The sequence below is a fragment of the Gymnodraco acuticeps genome, unplaced genomic scaffold (assembly GCF_902827175.1).
Source record: "Gymnodraco acuticeps unplaced genomic scaffold, fGymAcu1.1, whole genome shotgun sequence".
Classification (NCBI taxonomy): domain Eukaryota; kingdom Metazoa; phylum Chordata; class Actinopteri; order Perciformes; family Bathydraconidae; genus Gymnodraco; species Gymnodraco acuticeps.
This window is the reverse complement of record NW_022990014.1, coordinates 1,635,590-1,655,917: the sequence shown is the minus strand read 5'-3', so window position 1 is coordinate 1,655,917 and position 20,328 is coordinate 1,635,590. Positions and strand designations below refer to the sequence as shown.

General features: G+C 42.8%; 2 protein-coding genes across 5 annotated transcripts in view; one reads left to right on the top strand and one right to left on the bottom strand.

Moving 5' to 3' along the window:
* LOC117544313 (cytochrome c) lies at window positions 1–1,717 on the bottom strand. 2 transcript variants are annotated; one of them, XM_034213245.1, is made up of 3 exons: window positions 1,543–1,717; window positions 651–827; window positions 1–562 (listed from the first exon to the last, which is right to left on the bottom strand). In XM_034213245.1, exons 2-3 carry the CDS (start codon window positions 820–822, stop codon window positions 417–419), a joined length of 318 nt encoding a protein of 105 aa, XP_034069136.1. In that variant the 5' UTR covers window positions 823–827; window positions 1,543–1,717; the 3' UTR covers window positions 1–416. The 2 variants fall into 2 exon arrangements, with proteins under 2 accessions (XP_034069136.1, XP_034069137.1); XM_034213246.1 differs by lacking the exon at window positions 1,543–1,717 and adding an exon at window positions 1,390–1,409.
* A 2,223-nt stretch (window positions 1,718–3,940) lies between these two features.
* osbpl6 (oxysterol binding protein-like 6) overlaps window positions 3,941–20,328 on the top strand; it is a 50,498-nt gene continuing 34,110 nt past the window's right edge. For all 3 annotated transcript variants that reach the window (XM_034213340.1, XM_034213341.1, XM_034213339.1), the window contains exons 1-2: window positions 3,941–4,208; window positions 13,858–14,082. In XM_034213340.1, the coding sequence (XP_034069231.1) occupies window positions 13,936–14,082 (147 nt within the window). In that variant the 5' untranslated portion in view covers window positions 3,941–4,208; window positions 13,858–13,935. The remainder of the gene's footprint in view (window positions 4,209–13,857; window positions 14,083–20,328) is intronic.

Genomic DNA, 20,328 nt, shown 5'->3' with positions numbered 1-20,328 from the left:
TAACATTTAGTGTCAATTTTATTCACCTTGCAAATTCAGAAAAGGCATTAAAAAGGCATCATAAAATTGGAAGCAGATAAGGCATACAACTTCATAATTAATCAAGAAAATCAGGATGACAATGACAAAATACAGCTTTCAGTCCCTACATTCTGAACACACAGTATATGGTTTAATAATTTATGATAGAAAAATGAAACCTGTTAAAACCAGGGGATTTATGCATTGCTTGTCCACCACACGTGGATCATGTCAGAAACAGAGGTACAGCTGTGACAAAGATGGTGAACTGTCATGCCAATATCATTAATAACTTGTTTGCAGTTGTGCCTGGTTTTGAAAGAACGGCGTGAGTTCGTCTTTAACCGTTTGTCAGGGCACAAAATAATAGCAAAGCTGCACATATGAAATGTTCTTTATGAAGTTGCAGACTTGAGATATGCTACAAGATCCGTGCGTTCTCCCTTCTTCTTGATGCCAGCAAAGATCATCTTTGTTCCTGGAATGTATTTCTTGGGATTTTCCAAATAGATCATCAGGGTGTCGTCATCCCAGACAATGCCTGAAATCAAAGTAAGAATAATGTGTAAGGCATACAGCATTATTCCTTAGAATATTCAGTTAGTTTAAAACACATGTACAGTATTTACCTTTGCTTTTGTTGGCATCAGTATAGGAGTAGCCGGCTGCCTGGCCTGTTTTGCGTCCAAACAGACCCCAAAGGTTAGGCCCGACCTTGTGCTTTCCACCATTCTCCACACTATGGCACTGGGCACACTTCTGGACAAACGCCTTCTTTCCTTTGGCAATATCTGCAGGCATGGTTTCTACAAAAGGTAAAACAAATACACACAATTAGGACTCCATTTCTTAACATTATTGTCAGAAATAACCAATTAATGCTGAATTATTTCCATTGTAATGCAATTGTTTTGACATTATCCAAGGTTTATTTTCATTTTGATTGTAAATGTCCCCTCTGTGGGACGAATAAAGGTATTCTGTGTCATAAGAAATAAAGCGCTGTGTCCTCATTTTGCCATAAGGGGGCGTTCACTTCAAAGTTGCGTAACTGATGTGTCCTTGGCATTGTTATAAAACTGACTTAGGTAACTTAGTTACCGAAACACCAGAGTCTTTGTTTTAATAAATACATCATTAACTGGTTGAAATATCCGTAATGAATTTCATCCCAAAAAAGTCTTATAGGGTGTGAAATGAGGCTCCTGAATACGGTATCCTACTTTCACAGGCCTAGTGTCAAATCGTCTCACATACCAACATTAGGTTAAACACTGACTGCGATATGTACAAACAAATGTTATCTAAAAGGTTCATATAAACACTATTAAAGTCAAATATAAAGAGGATTGCTGAATAAAAACTAACTGTAGGCGTATCTCCGGAAACAGCGTTAACACCCGGCAGTAGACCACGTTGCACCAGAGAGTTACCGGCAAAGACAAATGTACATCCTATAAAAAGACACTAATGTTAAATAAAAGGCAGAACAGTTAAAGAGTTTACCAATCTGCTTCGTACCTTTTCTGGTTGTGTTCAGTCGTCTAAGTGAGACTTAATTCCTCTCTTTTCGTCCTCCTCTACCGGCTCTCTCAGTCAAGTGATTCACAAACGTGCATCACCGGAGTTACTCCCGCTGGAACGTCATCAGTCATGTGACCAGTTTCATCATACTCCATACGTCCTTCTGTTACGACCTTAGGAAGGACAGCTGTTCAAATTCCTCTGTTATCAAATTACCTGCAAATTACTCAACGTAAAACCACAACGTGACGTGTTTCGTTGAGGGTAGTTAACTGTCAGTATGATTTTCTTTTGTAGTTCTTGCTTAATTATTAACAAAGTTGGCTTAATAATAATTTTTCTTAGGAATGAATGTGCCTTGACATTGACGTTTGACTCCCTGTCAAGTGAATACTTTTTTTATAATAGGGCTAAACGCAAGGTGTGGATCATCATGTCATCAAGGCTTAATTAGGTTGTTTCAACAGTTCTGGCTCAAGTAAATTACAGCAATACTGTTTATTTTTTTATATATGTCAGACAAGATTCTGAAGATGAGTGAATCATGAATGCAGCACATTTTTGAAAATAAGGTTATTCTACTTAGAAGTTGTTTTGCCAAAGTAAAAGTTAGAGATGATCACCATGTCAGGCTAAATCATATTTGGCCCATATAAACTAGTAGATGTTGTTATAGACCAGAGGAGAAAGTCAGTAGCTTCTCTTCTAAATTAAGTGACTTTTTAAAACTATTTTTAATAAAACATTTTGCATGTGAAAACCAAATAATGTCTTCCTTTTGCACAACAAGTAGACATTAAGAATGTTTCTCTATATTCTCAAATCAAGAAACAGATATTAACATACATTTTCACCAGCCCATACAGAGCAAGTTATGTGACCGGAGGAAGAGCTTAAACTGGAGCATTTTCAGGTTGGATAAGCAAGACAGGAAATATGTTACCCAACCATATTTGGGACAGACAAAGACAGATGAAAGAGTTGGTTACCCTTTCCCATGGACTGCCTATGGAGAATATTTTAGGTACACAAGTAACTTGTACTTGTGTAAAATATTCTCCATAAAGCCCCCCTCTCATGTTACATTTGTAAACAAAGTATTCCCCACTGTGTGGGAAAAGCCCAGGAGTGCAGGTTTCCAGGATACCATGCAGAAGTTCACACATTAAAGTGAACCAAACAATCACAATCTGCTCCAGGCCTTGTATGTGTATTATGCTGATACTAGGGTCACCTTGTCTGAACTCTGACATCAGCAGGGTGTGTTTCTATATGTGGCGGTTTCTGTATTGGCTGACAGATGACCCATTTGAGCCAAAAGACATAGTATCTATCTATTTGAACTGTAGATTCATTATTTTCAGCTATACTGTTTAGACTTCTGCTCAAGTAATTGTCAGGCACAGCAAGTTCGGCAACTCAATGTGTACAACATACAGCCGCCTGACTGCATTAGCTATAGGTGGGCTGGTCATGGCTGTTGCCAGGCAACACAGCCCATAAGCATCAGAAAGAACGTGAAAGAAGATAAAAAAGACGTATAAATTATAATTATATTCATAACCATACCACGCAGTAGTAATCAGCTAAGGACATAACATATCTATAAATCAGAATTATTTTTGGCTTATTGTGAACAATATTGATGTGGAGATGCTGAAATATGCTGCAAAAATTACGTATGAACAAATATACATTTAACTTTACAGAATATTCAGTATAAAAAAACAGCTAAGGTTGACAGTGATATAATGTTACAACCAGAATATACAACAATACATTATACAATACTCTGTTAGTTGGTTGCATATTTAATTAGCAAGTATGTATGTAACTGATCAGATTGAATAGAGTTGAGCAAAATGAAAAGATGAAAGCGGCTGGGTGATCTTTTTCTTTTAGTTTCAGTAATCATTCATATTTTATTAATATTTTTGTATTGTTCAAATGGAAAACTGTACCCTATATTCATGTGGCACTTTGCCTTTCAGGTTTCAGTTTATTTATTTGTACCAAAAGGTAGATTTGATTTGCAATTAAAACAGACCGATTATGACACAGACAACAGACAAATCTCTAAAAGTACCCCCTTGCTCCACCACATCTAAAAACATTTAAACAAAAAAAACTACTTCTACAAACATGAGCAATCCAGTAACGTTATATTCTCTGACCTATGGCTACGTTTCTTAAGTGAGTTCATTATTGCACTCCATTATATTTTCTCATCAGGAAAATTATATAACAAGCATTACTCCATCAAGCTAGATGGGGTGTCCTCGGTCACATAACTAGCTACTCCGGATCCGTGTTTTTGACCCCGTCGCCATGTTTTGCACACGGCCCCTGTCCTCCAGTGTCTGATCCATGCCGGTGATTTCTTCCCGCCCAAAGCCGATCTTGCTGCAGGGAGGAGCGACCGGAGAGTGCAGCCGAGCTGAGCATCACATCCCGCATTCAAGGAAACGGGCAAACACAGCACTTTTTGACTTTCCATAATGTTCTAGTCTGCGTACAGCCCACCTCTCCAATAAGAATAAATACATATTCGGATCGGACCCTAATGGAGGCCGTGTGTCTTTGAAGAGCTGGGAATCAGTGACCCCCCCAATTGTTTCCTGCGCCAAGAACTGTAAAGACATGGTCACTACACTGCATCTGTGGTAAGGCTTTTCTCTTCCCCTTTTTAATGCATTTGCAATAGTACTACTGCAATTACTAGTCATAACAATGCTATGTCGAATTAAGGTGCACAGTCCTTTATTTGTGCTTATCCAGGCGCTCTGGCATTTACCTCAGCATCTCATCCTTTTGTATTTGCATCCCGAGTGAATCACCGAGGACCAGTCAGACATTACTACCTAGCTACCGCTGACTAGCTGCTGCTAACAGGATGAAACGACCGTGTTTTGTAACATGCATGTCCCAACATAACAGGTGCATTATAACGAGTAAGCACCCCTTAAACATGGATGCTGTGGTGGAGTTATAAAACATCAAGGCAGCCAACTCTGTTACTGACTTAAATGATGTAGACGTAATGCGTCACTGACATGTTCACCTTTTTAACCGAGCTTCATGGCTTCCCCTAACGTGCCATCAGACAGCTGCCCATCACATATTACAGTATAATTGATGAACATGGTCTCCACTCATAATCCTTTATATTTCACTCATATATGTTGTCAAAGGTGAGATGCCAACTAATTGAAAGTTAGCCAACTTCTGTCACTTACAGGATTGCTCCACAATATCACTCTGCCTCAATGAAGGTCAGCCAGTGACTTTGCAGTTGTTTAAAATAGCCACGAATCATATAAATTAAAGAACAGCAGAGGGGGCTGGAAAGCTGGATGCAATTTGTAGTTTGTCACTGGCATGCTTTCTTGAATAGATGTTGCTTTGATCAGCAGTGCTGATTGATTTTCTGATATATTTCTTGGCTCGGTCTGAAGAATCCTCCTGAAGGTCTCCCTGTCCCATTTAAATGCAATCTTTGCAGAGCTTTATGTGCCTTATCTCTTGATGTAGCGAGAGAAGATGAAGCAGAGTGCCAGCCTCACTGTGATGCCCAACATATTGGATTCAGATAGTCTTTTTGCAACCTGTCATTAATACTGACAGTAGGGAGTAAATCAGATAATTGCTTCTTCTTGCTCTTTTAATTAGCTGACACTTTCAAGCACAAAGTTCATTGCAAATGGAAGCATAGCATTAAGGCCTATGGCTCGTGTATAGCTGTTCCTTTGATTAGCTTTAATGATCGGTTCTTGATTATCTTGTTCATTTCTGTGTAATGTTTGTGGCTATAATATATTGTATTTTTGGGAGTAAGCACCATTCATCATTTATGGAAATATCTCATTGGAAGATCAATACTCAATGAACAGTGATTCTTTCTGCTGTTATATACTTATATGATGACAAGTATAAACAGGTTTTTAGTCATTTATAAATGAAGCCAAACATCTAAAATGCTTCAATGTAACACTGTTATGAAATTTGAATGTTTCATTTGTAAAACTGTTCAATGACTAAATAAGATACAGCAAAGTTAACAAATCATGGTGTTCACAAGGCAGCACCTGACAGGATCAGAACAGGAATTCAGGGCCAACTCTCAGTTCTTCCTAACAGTTCCCAATATGGGCACAACTCTGTCAGTACTTGGAACTTACAGTGTGATACCCAGCTCTACCTAGATGATGTAATGTGTGCAGTGCAGGATAAACTGGCTCTGTCCAGTTAGATTGCTTTAAAAAAAAGACTAGGGCTATTTTATTAAAGGGAATTGCTGCTCAGTGCTTCCATATGCCACACATGATCTATATCCCTTCACCCTGCTATCGTACACCCAGGAAAATGGTCAAAACACGGCTCTGCTGATCGATACGCATTATTAGCTGGTTGTAAATTCAGCCAAAGAGCTGTCCTCAAAGACCCTGTAATATAACCCTGGGACACGGCTGAGTCTGGTTTGGTTGGCTACTTTAATTATGCAACAGAGAGGGGAGACCAACAAACTTGGTCCGCTGTAGAGTGCTGGTCGATAATGTGATATTGGGCAGCTTGGATGTGGTGACAACCCAAACATCACCATCTGCATGCTCTTACATGTTACTGATGACTGATGCCATTATTATTTGAGTGGCTTTAAGCTTACAGTTTTTCTCGATTGCTAACACACTAAAATTCTACATAAAGCACAATTATTTTAACTGACACTCAAAGAGCAAAACATCGGCTCAAATCTCCAAAACTCTAAACACGTTTTCAGCTTTTCACACAATTTGCAAATCAACATGGCACTTTGTGCAAACCGCTGCACACGTTTCTCCACGTGAGACACAGGAGTCTGACATAAAGTCACGTGTTAGGTTTAAAACACTGATATTCAAAATGCCTCACACATGGACCAATGATCAAGAAACACGTTCCACCTGACCAAACACCTGGTAGCATCATTGTTGGCTCATCAATCAGGATGTTAGCACTATAAAAAGAGCACAGGTGAGAACTTTCTTACAGCAACAATGGAAGCCAACATGGAAGCAAGAGGAAGAGGAAGAGCTGGGCTGAGAGTGAGAGGAGGAGGAAGAGTACTCTAATGAAATGAAATGTTATCAACCATGGTTTGACGATGAGAGAGGCTGGACACAGGGTTCAGCCTAATCTAAGCCGATGTACTGTCGCCTCTGTAATCCGGACACTTAGACTTGATAACAGGTTAGTTACCAGTTTTAGCTCTGCATAACTCATGATATATCAGAGCTTATATCTGTTGTGTGAAACGTATTTACTTCATTACTGTCATTGAATTGTTGGCATGTTGCATACTATAACTGTACACACATCCTGCACAATGTACTGTGGTAGACTCACTTTTATGCAACACAGAGACACTGACCAACCACTCTGTCTTTGTTGTTTATCTGAAGGACTGAGAAACAAAGAGGTGGAAGGCTAAGGGTTTCCAATGAGGCACAGGAAGCAGCAGTTACAAATTGGGTTTTGGCAAACAATGCATCACACTCAGAGAGATCCGAAGCATAGTAGCTATGTGCTGAGATGCATGTTGCACAATGTTATCTTTGAATACAATGTGATTTTTTTCAACAACTCATTTGTATTTCTTCATTTACTGTATTTCTGTAAACTCAAGTAATCTTTCTCTGCAGAACCCTCTCTGTACAGAGCACAGCCCAGAACAGATGAGAGTGCTTTAGATGATGCTCAGCAGTGTGTAGCTGGGTGGTCAAACCATCTAGTGTTATGAATGAAGTTATATTTGGTGCTAAAGTTTGCATTTGTTAAGTGTTTATGTAGTTTTGAGGGCAGTTCTTAATTTAGCAGGAGAAATGAGGAGTTTTGCACTTTGGGTGTGTGGTTTTGTGAATTGTGTTTAGTGTTCTGAGAAACCGAGCAATTAAAAAAAAATGTGTGTTAGCAATCGAGAAAAACTGTAATGTGCAGTAACAGCAGCACACTTTCAGATAAACGGCAAAAAAGAATGTCTGGTTGTTATTTTTCCTCGGTTTGCTTGGCTTCTTGTAGTTCTGCTTGACATATTGTCTAAAACTGTATTTTCCTCATCCCTCAGATATCACAGAGCAGGGCACACAGATATCTGGATTACTGCGGTCCTCTAAACTACTCTAGAAAGCTCTGCGTTGCTCTCCCTGGCTTGACCTATGCCAGGATGGATAATAGACAGTTTTATTTGTGATGCTCTCTATTGATCCCTGCTGGAGAAATGTGACTTCCCGTCTGCCAACCCCTAAGGGCACAGCACATTTTCAGTTAAGACATCTCTGAAGCCTGCAGGAATGCAGCATGATGACAATGATCAAAGACAGTAGAGCAGATTGTTGTTATTGCAGGTGACGGTGGTTGTTTCAACCCCCCCCCCGATCAAACTTCATAAAGGTCCTCACAACTTTTCTTCTGTTAAAGTAAGAAAAGATCACCTGTGTTTTTCCCATGATCACAGGCACTGTGTTTGCTAGTTGGTCATTGGGCCATAGAAAGTACTCACCGAATATAGAAACTAGTTTTCTCAAAAAAGAACATCGTCATCATGTAGTTCCCTGAACGTTGTGTTTAAAAGACAACTTTATAATGAGCTAGTAATTATTTAACTGGTATGGTCTATTTCACATGCCTTGCTAAAGGAGTACATCACAGTATGCAGTACTGCTACAACGTTTTACATTTGCTCCGTTGATGTTCTGAAACAGGGAGACTTGGACATTTCTAATCACAATTTGTTGTTGCAATACCAGTCATTGGTTTCCTTCTACTTCTTCTATTGTAATCCTGCCCTCAGGTTGGTCCCATAGACAGAATAGTGTTAGTAATAGGTACAGTATACCGGCATCACAGTATTAGGAGTTAATTGGTGCTGCTTACATATCATATTTGTACATAAACATGTTAGCATATTATGGTTTCTAGCAATTAAAAAAAATCAGGTTCATAATTCTGTTTCTTTTATAATTGGGATTCCCTTTCCTTTAAGGGTCATTGTAACTTAAAATAAAAATGGTGCTTTATCGAGGACATTATATTCTGGTTCTGATGGGTAATGGCATGACATTTTAAGCCTCATTGTGGTAGTGCATGTGGGAAGGTTTTTGAGGTTTTGTGACATTTTACTCTTACTTGAGGCATTGAAAGAATGAGGGGAGAAGGGTCTTTTCCCCAGAGTGCTGCATACTGGTGCTATTGTAACTGTATGTGACTGAAGGCTCTCTTTTGTCCAGAAGGATCTAGAAACATCCCAACCACATCTGAACCTATTCACCTTAACCTCAGACTTTCAGAATAGGAGTTTAAGCATAAAGTGTACAAATAGAAACATATTCCACGGTTATGTGCTCTACCACATGGCTTATTTTGCTTGTGGTTAGCAGACACATTACCACAGACCCTTCCTTCCATCACTAAACTAAATACGGAAAGGCATCATTATTATCAATAAATAATAGTACATTTATGTTCTAACTATTGTTTGTGATTTTTTGCAACATATATTATACATACAGCTGCATTCTTAAAACGATTAACATTTTTGAAATATAACCATTATGCCGTCCCTGCTTGTGGTTTTAATTCCAGATCTTAGAACTATTGTCCATCGGATTGTTTTGAATGTTTAAAAAAACCAAGGCAGTATGTAACAAGGACACAAACTCACACACTTACACAATCCCAGATCTGTGATGTCAGTAGTGTTTATTTGGACTCTTGAGGTCCTGACCTGGTGCTTAAGAAGTGTTGATGTTGCGTCCACATGGCATCACCTGCTGTGTCTTCCTTCCTGCTTAAGGGACCGTAATAATTGTGACTGGATTTAGACGATTAAGCTCATGACTAATCAGATCCTGATTAGAGGTTCCCCAACACGGTACCTGCATTTGAATAGGGGCGACACAGTCCATCTGGATAGCAGTCGAACAAACACCTATATTGTTTAGCCACTGTTTACTATGGCTTGCTATGCTTGGCACTGCTGGTTTATACTACCAAATATCTGTTTTGTTCACATCACTTAGCTGTAACAGGAGGAATTATGGGCAATTTGTTTTTACTAAATTAGAGTTTTTTTGATGATTTCCTAATCATTTGTCATTTTTTAACCAAAAAAGATTGGACACTTCAAATATTTTTTGTTTTATAGATCACATGCTTACCCTAAGTAATGGATTAGATTCTGTTCTTGCATGTCTAGTGTAAAAACATGTAACTTGTGTTTATAGTGATCAAGTTATGTACTGGATTCTGCATAAGCCAACAGCCTTGGTTACAAGATTTCTCTTACTTACTGCAGCTATTTATTTTCTCGACAGATTTCCATCTAAATTCAAGCTCGAAAACTAGACAATTTATTAAATTGTGAACTTTCACCTAAAGTACTCTTCCCTTCTGCTTCCTTATAAGTTCAGGGTGAGTGGATCTACTAAATAGTTAACTACTCTATCCAGATTGACTTGCAGTACTGTAGCTTCGATCCCAGTTGGCTTAAAACAGTGCAGCGATGATGATGTTTTCAAAGGATCTGAATTATAGATTATAGTGTGTGAGTTTACCGCACAGTTGCATGTGAGAGTGCATAGTGCTGAAGTGAGAGCTGCTCAGTGGACTCAGGGAGTTTCCCTGACAAATGGGAGAGCCTAGAAGAATCGACGCATCCTGTAGTTGAAACCACAGGGAGCTCCAGAGCTGTATGCACTGCCTGGGAACACACACTGTGTATCGCTGCCTGATGTTATCCTGCACTGCTCCAGTCCGTGTCAGTCTGTAAGATTTAGTCTTTGCCGTTGCATACTGTAGTTGCCATAATATTACCAGAAATAATAATAATGTAATACAAAATATAATAAAATGTCAAATGTGATGTTGAATTTACATTTGATTTGGATAATTAAGAATAGTTGTATGCCATAATATAGTTTATGATTATTTTCTTAATCTTAAACAATATAAAACACAGCAAAGATATAAATCATAAATTCCTATGACCTAAGCCAGGTAATGTCATCCAATTGTATTTTTTATTTGACTTTAATGAACTCCAAAACACAAATATATTGATATCACTTTAGAAAAAGACGGGCATATTTTTGCATTTTTAGCCTAAAATAAAATTATATTGTGTAGAATATATGATGGTTTCAATTTAATCAACAAATTGTTCCAGATAATAGCATGATATTGTATTGTACAGTAGCTGCACTGTGACTAAGGTACTTCGTCACAGTGAACCGAAGGCTTCGGGCCTGGTAACTCAGCACTTTAGTGAACAGTTTTGCACTTTATTAGCGTGATTGCACAGTACCGTTTGGTATGGTATATTTGCACATTTTAAATAGGCTACTAATTATTGAGATAGTATTTATTAAAGGATTAAACCGTATTAATTGAAATGTCGTCTGGCAGGTGCTGGTCGGGTCCTCGGCTCCGCCTGACAAGATAGGGGAGTTAGCGAGAGCTCCGAAAGTGCTTATGCTGGTGTAGAATGACAGCGGTTAAGAATAATGCAAATAATATGTGGGGGTGTAGACATCATAGCGTTAAGTGGCATTAATTGTACAAGTGCTGACTGCGTTTAGTTGGGTTTGTATGTGTGTACTTCTGTTCAGTTATATGTTTGTGTTTGAAAAGTGTTCCCCCTCCCGTTATGTCTGTTGCTGGATTGTGTGCACCTGGTGCCCTGTGTTGTCTCCTCCCCCCTCACCTGTATCTAGTTGCTGATTAGTGTGTGTGGGTATTTAGGCTCTGTTTCCCTGTCTGTTAGGGCAGGGAGTGTGTGAGAGATCCTGGTGGCTGCAGGCTGGGCTCACGTGAACAGCAGCAGCAGGATTGAGGCGGTGTGTAATGTGTTCATGTTTTAATAAATGTCCACACCGGGTTGTATTTTTGGACGTTCTGCCTCCTTGCTTGGTCGGGCCGCTCAATTGTCAGCTTCACATACACACAGGCTACACATTCTACATTCAGCATAAACACTTAATAAACCAAACCATTGCAACATGCTTTCCACCATACGGGATTTATTGTGAAGCTGAGGTTCATTGTGAAAATAAACAATAAACATTTGTTTATATTACCCACATTATATTTATGTTCTTCCCAACCAGTTCTGGTGTGTTGCACTACATCTTCTGAATGTTATCCCCAGCAGCGTCAATATAAACATTGAGGCATTCCATCAAAAATATTGGGCTATTTGTCCTTGTGCAGGTCCAATAGTATCCTAAGTATCTCGCCAAATGCCTCAGTTTCTAAATCAAACTTGTTTTGTTTATCTGTTTGTTTTCCTCTATCTTGTATATTTTATCAGCGCCAAGACCTCCTGAGAGCTTAGACAATTACACCGCACCACTGCAGGCAGTATTATGTGTGTCAGCATGGAGAAACACAGACCCATGACTGATGACAAAAAACTAGCACTCCCAGTAGCTATCGGAACAGAAGGTTAGTCAGACATGTTGGACCTGGTATAGTTACTCAAAATATACCACAAATATAAATAAGCATTGGCTCATGTCGTGAGAATAGGCTGGTTATCACTGGTTTGTGACTGAAGAGTAAGCTTGAGATGCGTTATCAATGTGTTTGCTCATCTAATTACCATCATTATCATAGTTGTAATTAGATGTTTGAGGATTTATGTTGCAGACACAGCCCTGCGGGAACGTTCTGCAGTGGAGGCAGGGTGACTACAGTCAAATGGACCGACAGACCTTTCACATGTCCTAAAATGAAAATTGTAAATAAGCAATCTGTATGTAAAAAAACCACCTGTATGTAAATTGTAAATAAGCCATCTGTATGTCTTATATGTCTTAAATGACATGATGAATTGAAAATGGGGGACCCTGATGTAAACAAGACGAAAGTCTTTCTCTGGTCTGCATCCCCTTAACAATTGTATGTTTTGAGTTGTACTGTACTGTACCCAATATACAAGCTGTTAATAAACTTTTCAATCAATCAATCAATCAATCAAAAACAGAGTTTTGTAGCTGTACAAAGATTGATGTAGGAACCGCTATTTATTTTTTTGAAATATCCATTAATCTGCCAATTAAAATGTTATAACTTTGGTCTGTAAAACATCAGAACATTGTGATAGATCAAATAGCTTTTTTTGTTTGAGCAACAGTCAACAAATATTACATTGACTATGATGTACTGTAAGACTGAGAAAAAACATCCAATTCTCCCATTTAAGAAGTTGAATCAAAGAAAGTTTCATTAATTCTACTTACAAAAGCACTTACATTTCTTAGAATTGCGATTCTTTTTCGATACTTTTCTTAAAAAAAGGGAAACAGTCTTAAATGTAATTATTGTGCTTTATTTCACACCAGAACCATAACCTTAACTCAAACATTTAAACAATGAGAACAATAAATAAAATTAATACATTTCTTACAGACAGGCCTCGTGGTGTCCGTAGGCTTGCCCTCACTGTCAGAGATATAGCTAAAATACATCAAAATTTCGCTTCTGGCGTCTTTTGTGTCAACAAGCCGAGGCGCAGCGGCAGCTGCACTCCCACTTGCAGCCATGCTTCTCGTTTTCTCACATGCTCTGGCAGCTAGCGCGTGGCCGCGTGCACGAGAGAGGGGAGGGATTTAGAGCGTGCTTGAGAGGGGAGGGACTGCAGGCACGGCTGCAGTGCAGGGAGTGGAAGCAAAGCGCTGAACACACACGGCTCTTATTAAAACAGCGCTTTCTCACCGGAGTACTTTTCCCCGTCATTCTTAAAGTACCGATACTAATGAAACGGAGGAATCGTACCGTTTTTAACGGCAGGGTATCGCAGTACCTTTCAAGTATCGGTACACCGTGCAACACTACTTAGTAGTGGCCAATGTATTTGCTGTTAAACAACAACTCTACTCTAAGTAAGGCATTGGTCAATATAGGTTTGAGATGACACTAATAAGTATTGCTTGATTTGTTAAACTTATAACTACAATATCTCAGGTATTATCCTAGTTTGGAAGATCTGCACCCATCTCATAGCAAACACAAAGTAAGGTTTATCTACTAATGCACATGTAATGAGGAGAATCTCTAACCCCATGCTTCAAAGAATAGCTCAGGGCATCTCGACTGAGCTTCTGTGGGTAATAACAATTGATGGCAGATAGTTCTCTACAAGGAGAAACCTACTAGACTACGAGTTGTTTGATGAATGGCAGCGTGGCTCGTGTCTGCCGGTGTAAACAACAGCACTGTGTGAGAATGAGGAAGGCGTAGATGCGATGATTGTGACTTCCTGACCTTTTTGTTTTTCAGATGAACAGCAAGCAGTGAGGAAGTGTCAGAGGATGCTCTTGATCTGAGGGAGATCTGCAGAGCCAACTGGTGCCCATCATGTCTCACCTCCAGCACTACCAGCGAGGCAACCAGGGCCGCACCATGAGCTCTGAGGACCGGAGCTTCACGCCGGTCCACAAAACCGCCACGCCGGTCTACAAGAGCGCCTCCTCCTCTTCTTCTTCCCAGCGCGACAGCCGGCAGGTAATTCCCAGGCTTCATCAGGAATCCATATGGATATAGTTTCTCAAGATAGAAGCACTTTTAAATGAATGTAACTTGAGCCGAGGAGTGAAAGTTATTTTGGCTGTTGCAGTGTTATGTCAGTGGAGTCCTCTTGACAGGCTGTTTATGGAACAGAAAAACAGACGGGTGGAAGGGAACTGCCAGGAAGTGGGATTGTTAGTGGGTGAAACAAAAACAATCCAAACCATTATGTGATGTGATGACTCATTCTTCATAAAATCAGCTGCCCCAAAGTTTCTCTACCAATGTTTTATGTGCACAGTTAGTGTGTTCTTGTAGGGATGTCCTACACTTACTTTGTGGCCTTTCTTGCACGTTGTGTGCTAACATTGTGATGTCTTCTTCTACATGGTGAGAATGTATGACCTCTCTGCTCAAACTGTACAGACCAACTCACACTATGGACAATTCCAGTCAAATGTATTCGAAAAGATGTCGTTCTGCTGTAAATGGACAAATATTTACAGATGGCAAGAAAATGCAGATAATATCTAGTGCCAGTTCTGAAAGTGACGTTTTATTTTCATCACAGCACAGTCTCAATCAAGACTACATTTGCCACAGCAATATGATCCAACATGTAATGCAAGAGATGCCCCCTCCCCCACAAATATATGTATAAGAAAACGATTAAAATGTGGTTTAATCTGTCCATGTTTAAAGTAATATTAGTACTCAATTGATATATTAAATATGTCAAATGATTTCTTTATTTTCCCTCTGCAAATTAATTCAGCATACAGAACAATCTCCTCCTGACATTGACTAAAGAATAGTTTATTAATATAATAGACTATCATCCCGACATTATCTACTGATAAAATGACCAATCAGCTCAAAAAGAGCAGCCCTAATTCCCTGGTTAGTTAGTATAAACCTTTCATAGGTATAGTAAACAATGCACTCTCATTTCACATTTAACAGGACAAGTGTTTATACGTAGCCCCTGCAGTGAGCCATGTGAAGCCCCCCACCCCTCTTACCTCACTGAGCTGCTGCTGCTGTGTCACTGGCCACACTGAAACCGGACACCGTAACTGGAATCTCTGACATCACAGCTTTTCCGTCAGCACTGGGTGATGAATATTTCATGACGGACAGGCGCAGGCTCGGTGCTCCACTGTGGCACGCTCTGGTATGCGGGGTGGGAGCCCAGCTTGCGTCTGCGGGAGCTGGCGTTCTCAGGAGAAAAAGGGAGTTGGTTTTAAGAAATGGGGCCTGTTTGAAGCACACGGTAGCCTTCTGCTTGATGAGGCCGACAGTTAACCCTTCTGTCCATTGTTGCTTTATTCCATATCTCTACCTGCATTGGATAACAAAGCCTTCATGGGTGAAAGGGTTCAGCATTTCATTTCCCAGACGCTCTGTAATCCTGAATGCTAAATCTGAGAGCAGGGTTATCTGCTGGCACTTCCTATTCTCTTTTGATGTGTTTAATGAAGTCAGGGACTGTCCAATGAGGCAGACAATGAGATAGCAGAGAAGTATTTGTCAATTAGTATCACATATTTTTGCACACCTGCTTGATCAAGACCTAAGATGCTTGCCAGTGTATTGTAGATATCAGCGGCATATTATGCATATCATTGGGAATTAGTTCTTGATTGTTGCAGCTGTGTTGTTTTATGATGTAACAGCGTTTGCGAAGTGATGCTGTGGTGATGGAGCTGTGGGAAATGCAGGTGTATCCTTCAAAATCATAGAGTTACAAATACTCATTTGTTTGTCTCAGGGTTTCAGCTCACATAGTCTATTATTATAGCTTTCGATTGAATCACACTGACTTCCTTAGCAAGCAGAGTTGTCCCCTTTTTCATTGCTCAAATTTCCATTTTTCACATCCATGTTGCCCTTTAAGTTAATTCTTGACCTTAGCTGTCTTACAAAAAGGTCAATTTAGTAGCTGTTCTAAAGCTTTCAATCATATTACATCATTTCTGTGACAACTGAAGCTCTATAAAAGCCACTAAATTCACAATGTGGTGAGACTGAACCACTGTTCCCAAGATAAAGAATTAAGTACAAGTGACAAAAGTCATGTGAAAAAATTGCTGACTCATTTCAAGGATGTCTCCCAGTTGTGTATCTCTAATGCCTTTCTTTGTGTTTTACCTTAATAGTAGGGTTTTCTTGAATTTCTGTCATTTTAAGTGTGCTCTGTGTAGGGAGTTTTGAAAGATATTTTGTCCGTGTACTTGTGCAGTATATCTTCCCCGGGAACATCCGGAGGAAGCACAGTAGACGCTGAGAAAAGACCTTAGCTAGCTTGGCTGGGTATCAGTTTCTGAGGAAAAATGTGAGCTGGGCATTTTGTTCGGGGAAAGCCTTAATAAGATCCAGCCCACATTTTCTAATCAATACATGTCACTTTCCCCTTTGCTGACGACTAAAGTTCACTCCAGAGACCCTCATGAGAGCAATTAGAGGCACCACCTGCAGTTAGCGCACACACACACACACACACACACACACACACACACACACACACACACACACACACACACACACACACACACACACACACACACACACACACACACACACACACACACACACACACACACACACACACACACACACACACACACACACACACACACACACACACACAGTTTACAGTTCTTGGACATAACACATTGATTCAGGATGTCATTACCTGTTAGGATGAGATCTTCTCGGCTTGGAGACAGTTGAAGGGAGAGTTGTGGCTAATATTTAAGAAAGGTCCCTTTTCATTTTACAAGGGTGAGGAAATCAATCATTATCTGTTGCTCTACGGTCAGATAGTTGCTGTTTTCATGGTAATGACGACACAATGGTGTTATTGTAGATGAGCGAATGATGGATGGACTTGTATTGACAACTGTATAAATCAGTGTCCTCCCTCCTGTAGAGACATCCTCCTTTATTAATCCATGACCAGGTTATCATTATGCCTGAAGGGTTGGTTTGACATGTATGCTAATATCATTTTCCTCAGCAACACCACATCTGTCACGGTGTGTGAAGCAGGTAGGACCCAAATGCAGATTAAAGTGAAACTTCCTTTATTTCAAGGCTATGTGAACAACAAAGACAAAACAGAACACTCACCGACGAACTAGTCTTGACAAAAGACGAACCGACAAAGACAGACAGAAAAACCAGAACTTAAATACACACAAGACTAATCACACAAACAAGACAGGTGAGGAGGGAGGAGAAAACACAGGGGCCACAGGTGAACACAATCGGGTAATCAGACACACCAGGGCAACTAACGACAGGGAACCACAGACAAATCCAAACAAGACAAAACACAACGCAGACAGAAAACCAAAAACAGATATAGACAAGACAAAACACCACAAAGACAGATCGTGACAGTACCCCCCCCCTCAAGGGACGGATCCCAGACGTCCCAAAAAAAAACCTCAAGCAGGGTGGGTGGAGGGGGTCAGGAGGACGGGACTGAGCTGACCGCCCAGAGGCACAGCAGAGGACCAGGAAGGGATCTCGGGCGGACGGCCCGGGGGCAAGGCAGAGTTCAAAAAGGGGGATTCGGGCGGACGGCCCGGGGGCAAGGCAGAGTCTAAGGTAGCGGCCGAGCATGAGGGCGAAGGAAGCGGCAGGAAGAGTCAGGGGGCCGGGCTCGAGGACGAGGGCAGCGGCAGGAAGAGTCAGGGGGCCGGGCTCGCGGGCGAAGACCACGGCTCACAGAGGGCCGGGCTCGAGGGCGAAGACCACGGCTCACAGAGGGCCGGGCTCGAGGGCGAAGACTGCGGCTCTCAGGGGGCCGGGATCGAGGGCGAAGACCAGAGAGCTCAGTAGGCCGGGCAGGAAGGTGCTGACGGGCCAGCGCCGGAGGCCGGGCAGGACCCGGTGTTGGCCGGACAGGAACCGGAGCTGGTGGGACAGGCCTCGGCAGGATCCCCCACGGAAGAGGACCAGGACACGGGATTGGCAGGACCCCCGGCGAAACAGAGGATGGCGGGGCCTCCAACGGAACAGGACAAGGGGTTGGTAGGACCCCCGGCAGGAGAGTAGTCGGCGGGGCCTCCAATGGCACAGGACAAAGGGTTGGCAGGACCCCCGGCAGGAGAGTAGTCGGCGGGGCCTCCAACGGCACAGGACAAAAGGTTGGCAGGACCCCCGGCAGGAGAGTAGACGGCGGGACCTCCAACGAGACAGGACAAAGGATTGGCAGGACCCCCGGCAGGAGAGTAGACGGCTGGACCTCCAACGGGACAGGACAATGGGTTGGCAGGACCCCCGGCAGGAGAGTAGTCGGCGGGGCCTCCAACGGCACAGGACAAAGGGTTGGCAGGACCCCCGGCAGGAGAGTAGTCGGCGGGACCTCCAACGAGACAGGACAAGGAGCTGGCAGGACCCCCGGCAGGAGAGTAGACGGCGGGACCTCCAACGGGACAGACATACGATTGGTAGGACCCCCGGCAGAGGAGTAGTCGACGGGGCCTCCAACGGGACAGGACATGGAGTTGGCAGGACCCCCAGCGGAACCTCCAACGGACCAGGACATTGGGTAGGGACTTGAGACGTGACTCGAGAGGGGACTCGAGAGGAGACTCGAGAGGGGAACCAAGGGGGAACTCGAGAGGGGACTCGAGAGGAGACTCGAGAGGGGAACTAGAGAGGGGACTCGAGAGGGGACTAGAGGAGAGACTAGAGGAGGGACTAGAGGAGGGACTAGAGGAGGAACTAGAGAAGGGAACTCGAGAGGGGACTCGCGAGGGGAACTCGAGAGGGGACTCGCGAGGGGAACTAGAGTAGGGACTAGAGGAGGGACTAAAGGAGGGAACTCGAGAGGGAACTGGAGAGGGGACTCGAGAGGGGACTGGAGAGGGGACTCGAGAAGGGACTTGAGAGGAGACTGGAGAGGGAACTGGAGAGGGGACTGGAGAGGAGACTGGAGAGGAGACTGGAGAGGAGACTGGAGAGGAACTGGAGAGGGGACTCGGGTAGGAACTTGAGAGGGGACTCGGGTAGGAACTTGAGAGGGGACTTGAGAGGGAACTTGTGTCGGTCGGTACGCCGACAGGACACGGGGAGCTAGCGTCGTCTGGGGAGCCAGCAGGAGATGAGGTGCTGGAGTCGGCCGGTACGCCGACAAGACTCGGGGAGCTGGCGTCGGCTGGGGAGCCAGCAGGAGACGAGGTGCTGGAGTCGGCCGGTACCGCGACAAGACTCGGGGAGCTGGTGTTGGCTGGAGAGCCAACAGGAGACGAGGTGCTGGAGTCGGCCGGTACGCCGACAAGACTCGGGGAGCTGGCGTCGGCTGGGGAGCCAGCAGGAGACGAGGTGCTGGAGTCGGGACCATGACTGCTGGAGCCGGTACTTGAGCCGGAACCATGGCTGGAACTGGGGCCGGAAACATGGCTGCTGGGCAAGGAACCGGAACACGGATCCATGGCTGTGTGGGGTGGTACTGGAGCACGGTACCATGGCTATGTGGGATGGTACTGGAGCACGGAACCATGGCTGCTGGGTCCGGCACTGGAGCCGGAACCATGGCTGTTGGGGCCTGTACTGGAGCCGGAACCATGGCTGCTGGGGCTCGGGCTGCTAGCCTGGCCTTGCGACGACTCCTCTTAGCAGCCTCCTGAATACTCCGTGGACCTCCATAAGCCTGACGAGTTCCGGAATACGACTCCTGGACAGGAGCAGGAACTGGGGCAGAAGCACGGGTTGACTTCAGGCGGAACCCACCAAGGCGTATGGTGCCACGTTGGGAATTGGGAGACAGGGAGCTAGCATGGCTGGAATCACATGCTTGAAGGAAGTCCAAAATCCAGTCAGGTAAAAACTCAACAAAACATGGTTTCTCTGCTGCCAACCGGAGCGCCTCTACCAGAGCGGCCCTCTTCTGCCGAACACTGGACGCTCCCTTCCACCAATCGAAGCCAGATAGAAGGTTAAATGCTGTAATTCAACCTCCCATGGATCATCTGCTGGGTCCATTTTGTGGTCGGTTCGTTCTGTCACAGTGTGTGAAGCAGGTAGGACCCAAATGCAGATCAAAGTGAAACTTCCTTTATTTCAAGGCTAGGTGAACAACAAAGACAAAACAGAACACTCACCGACGAACTAGTCATGACAAAAGACGAACCGACAAAGACAGACAGAAAAACCAGAACTTAAATACACACAAGACTAATCACACAAACAAGACACAGGTGAGGAGGGAGGAGAAAACACAGGGGCCAC

Excerpts from the sequence above, each read along its gene's own strand:
- LOC117544313 (XM_034213245.1), bottom strand. The coding sequence starts at position 822 with ATGCCTGCAGATATTGCCAAAGGAAAGAAGGCGTTTGTCCAGAAGTGT. Across the intron at positions 563-650 it reads TGATGCCAACAAAAGCAAAG|GCATTGTCTGGGATGACGAC; the intron begins GTAAATACTGTA and ends CTTTGATTTCAG.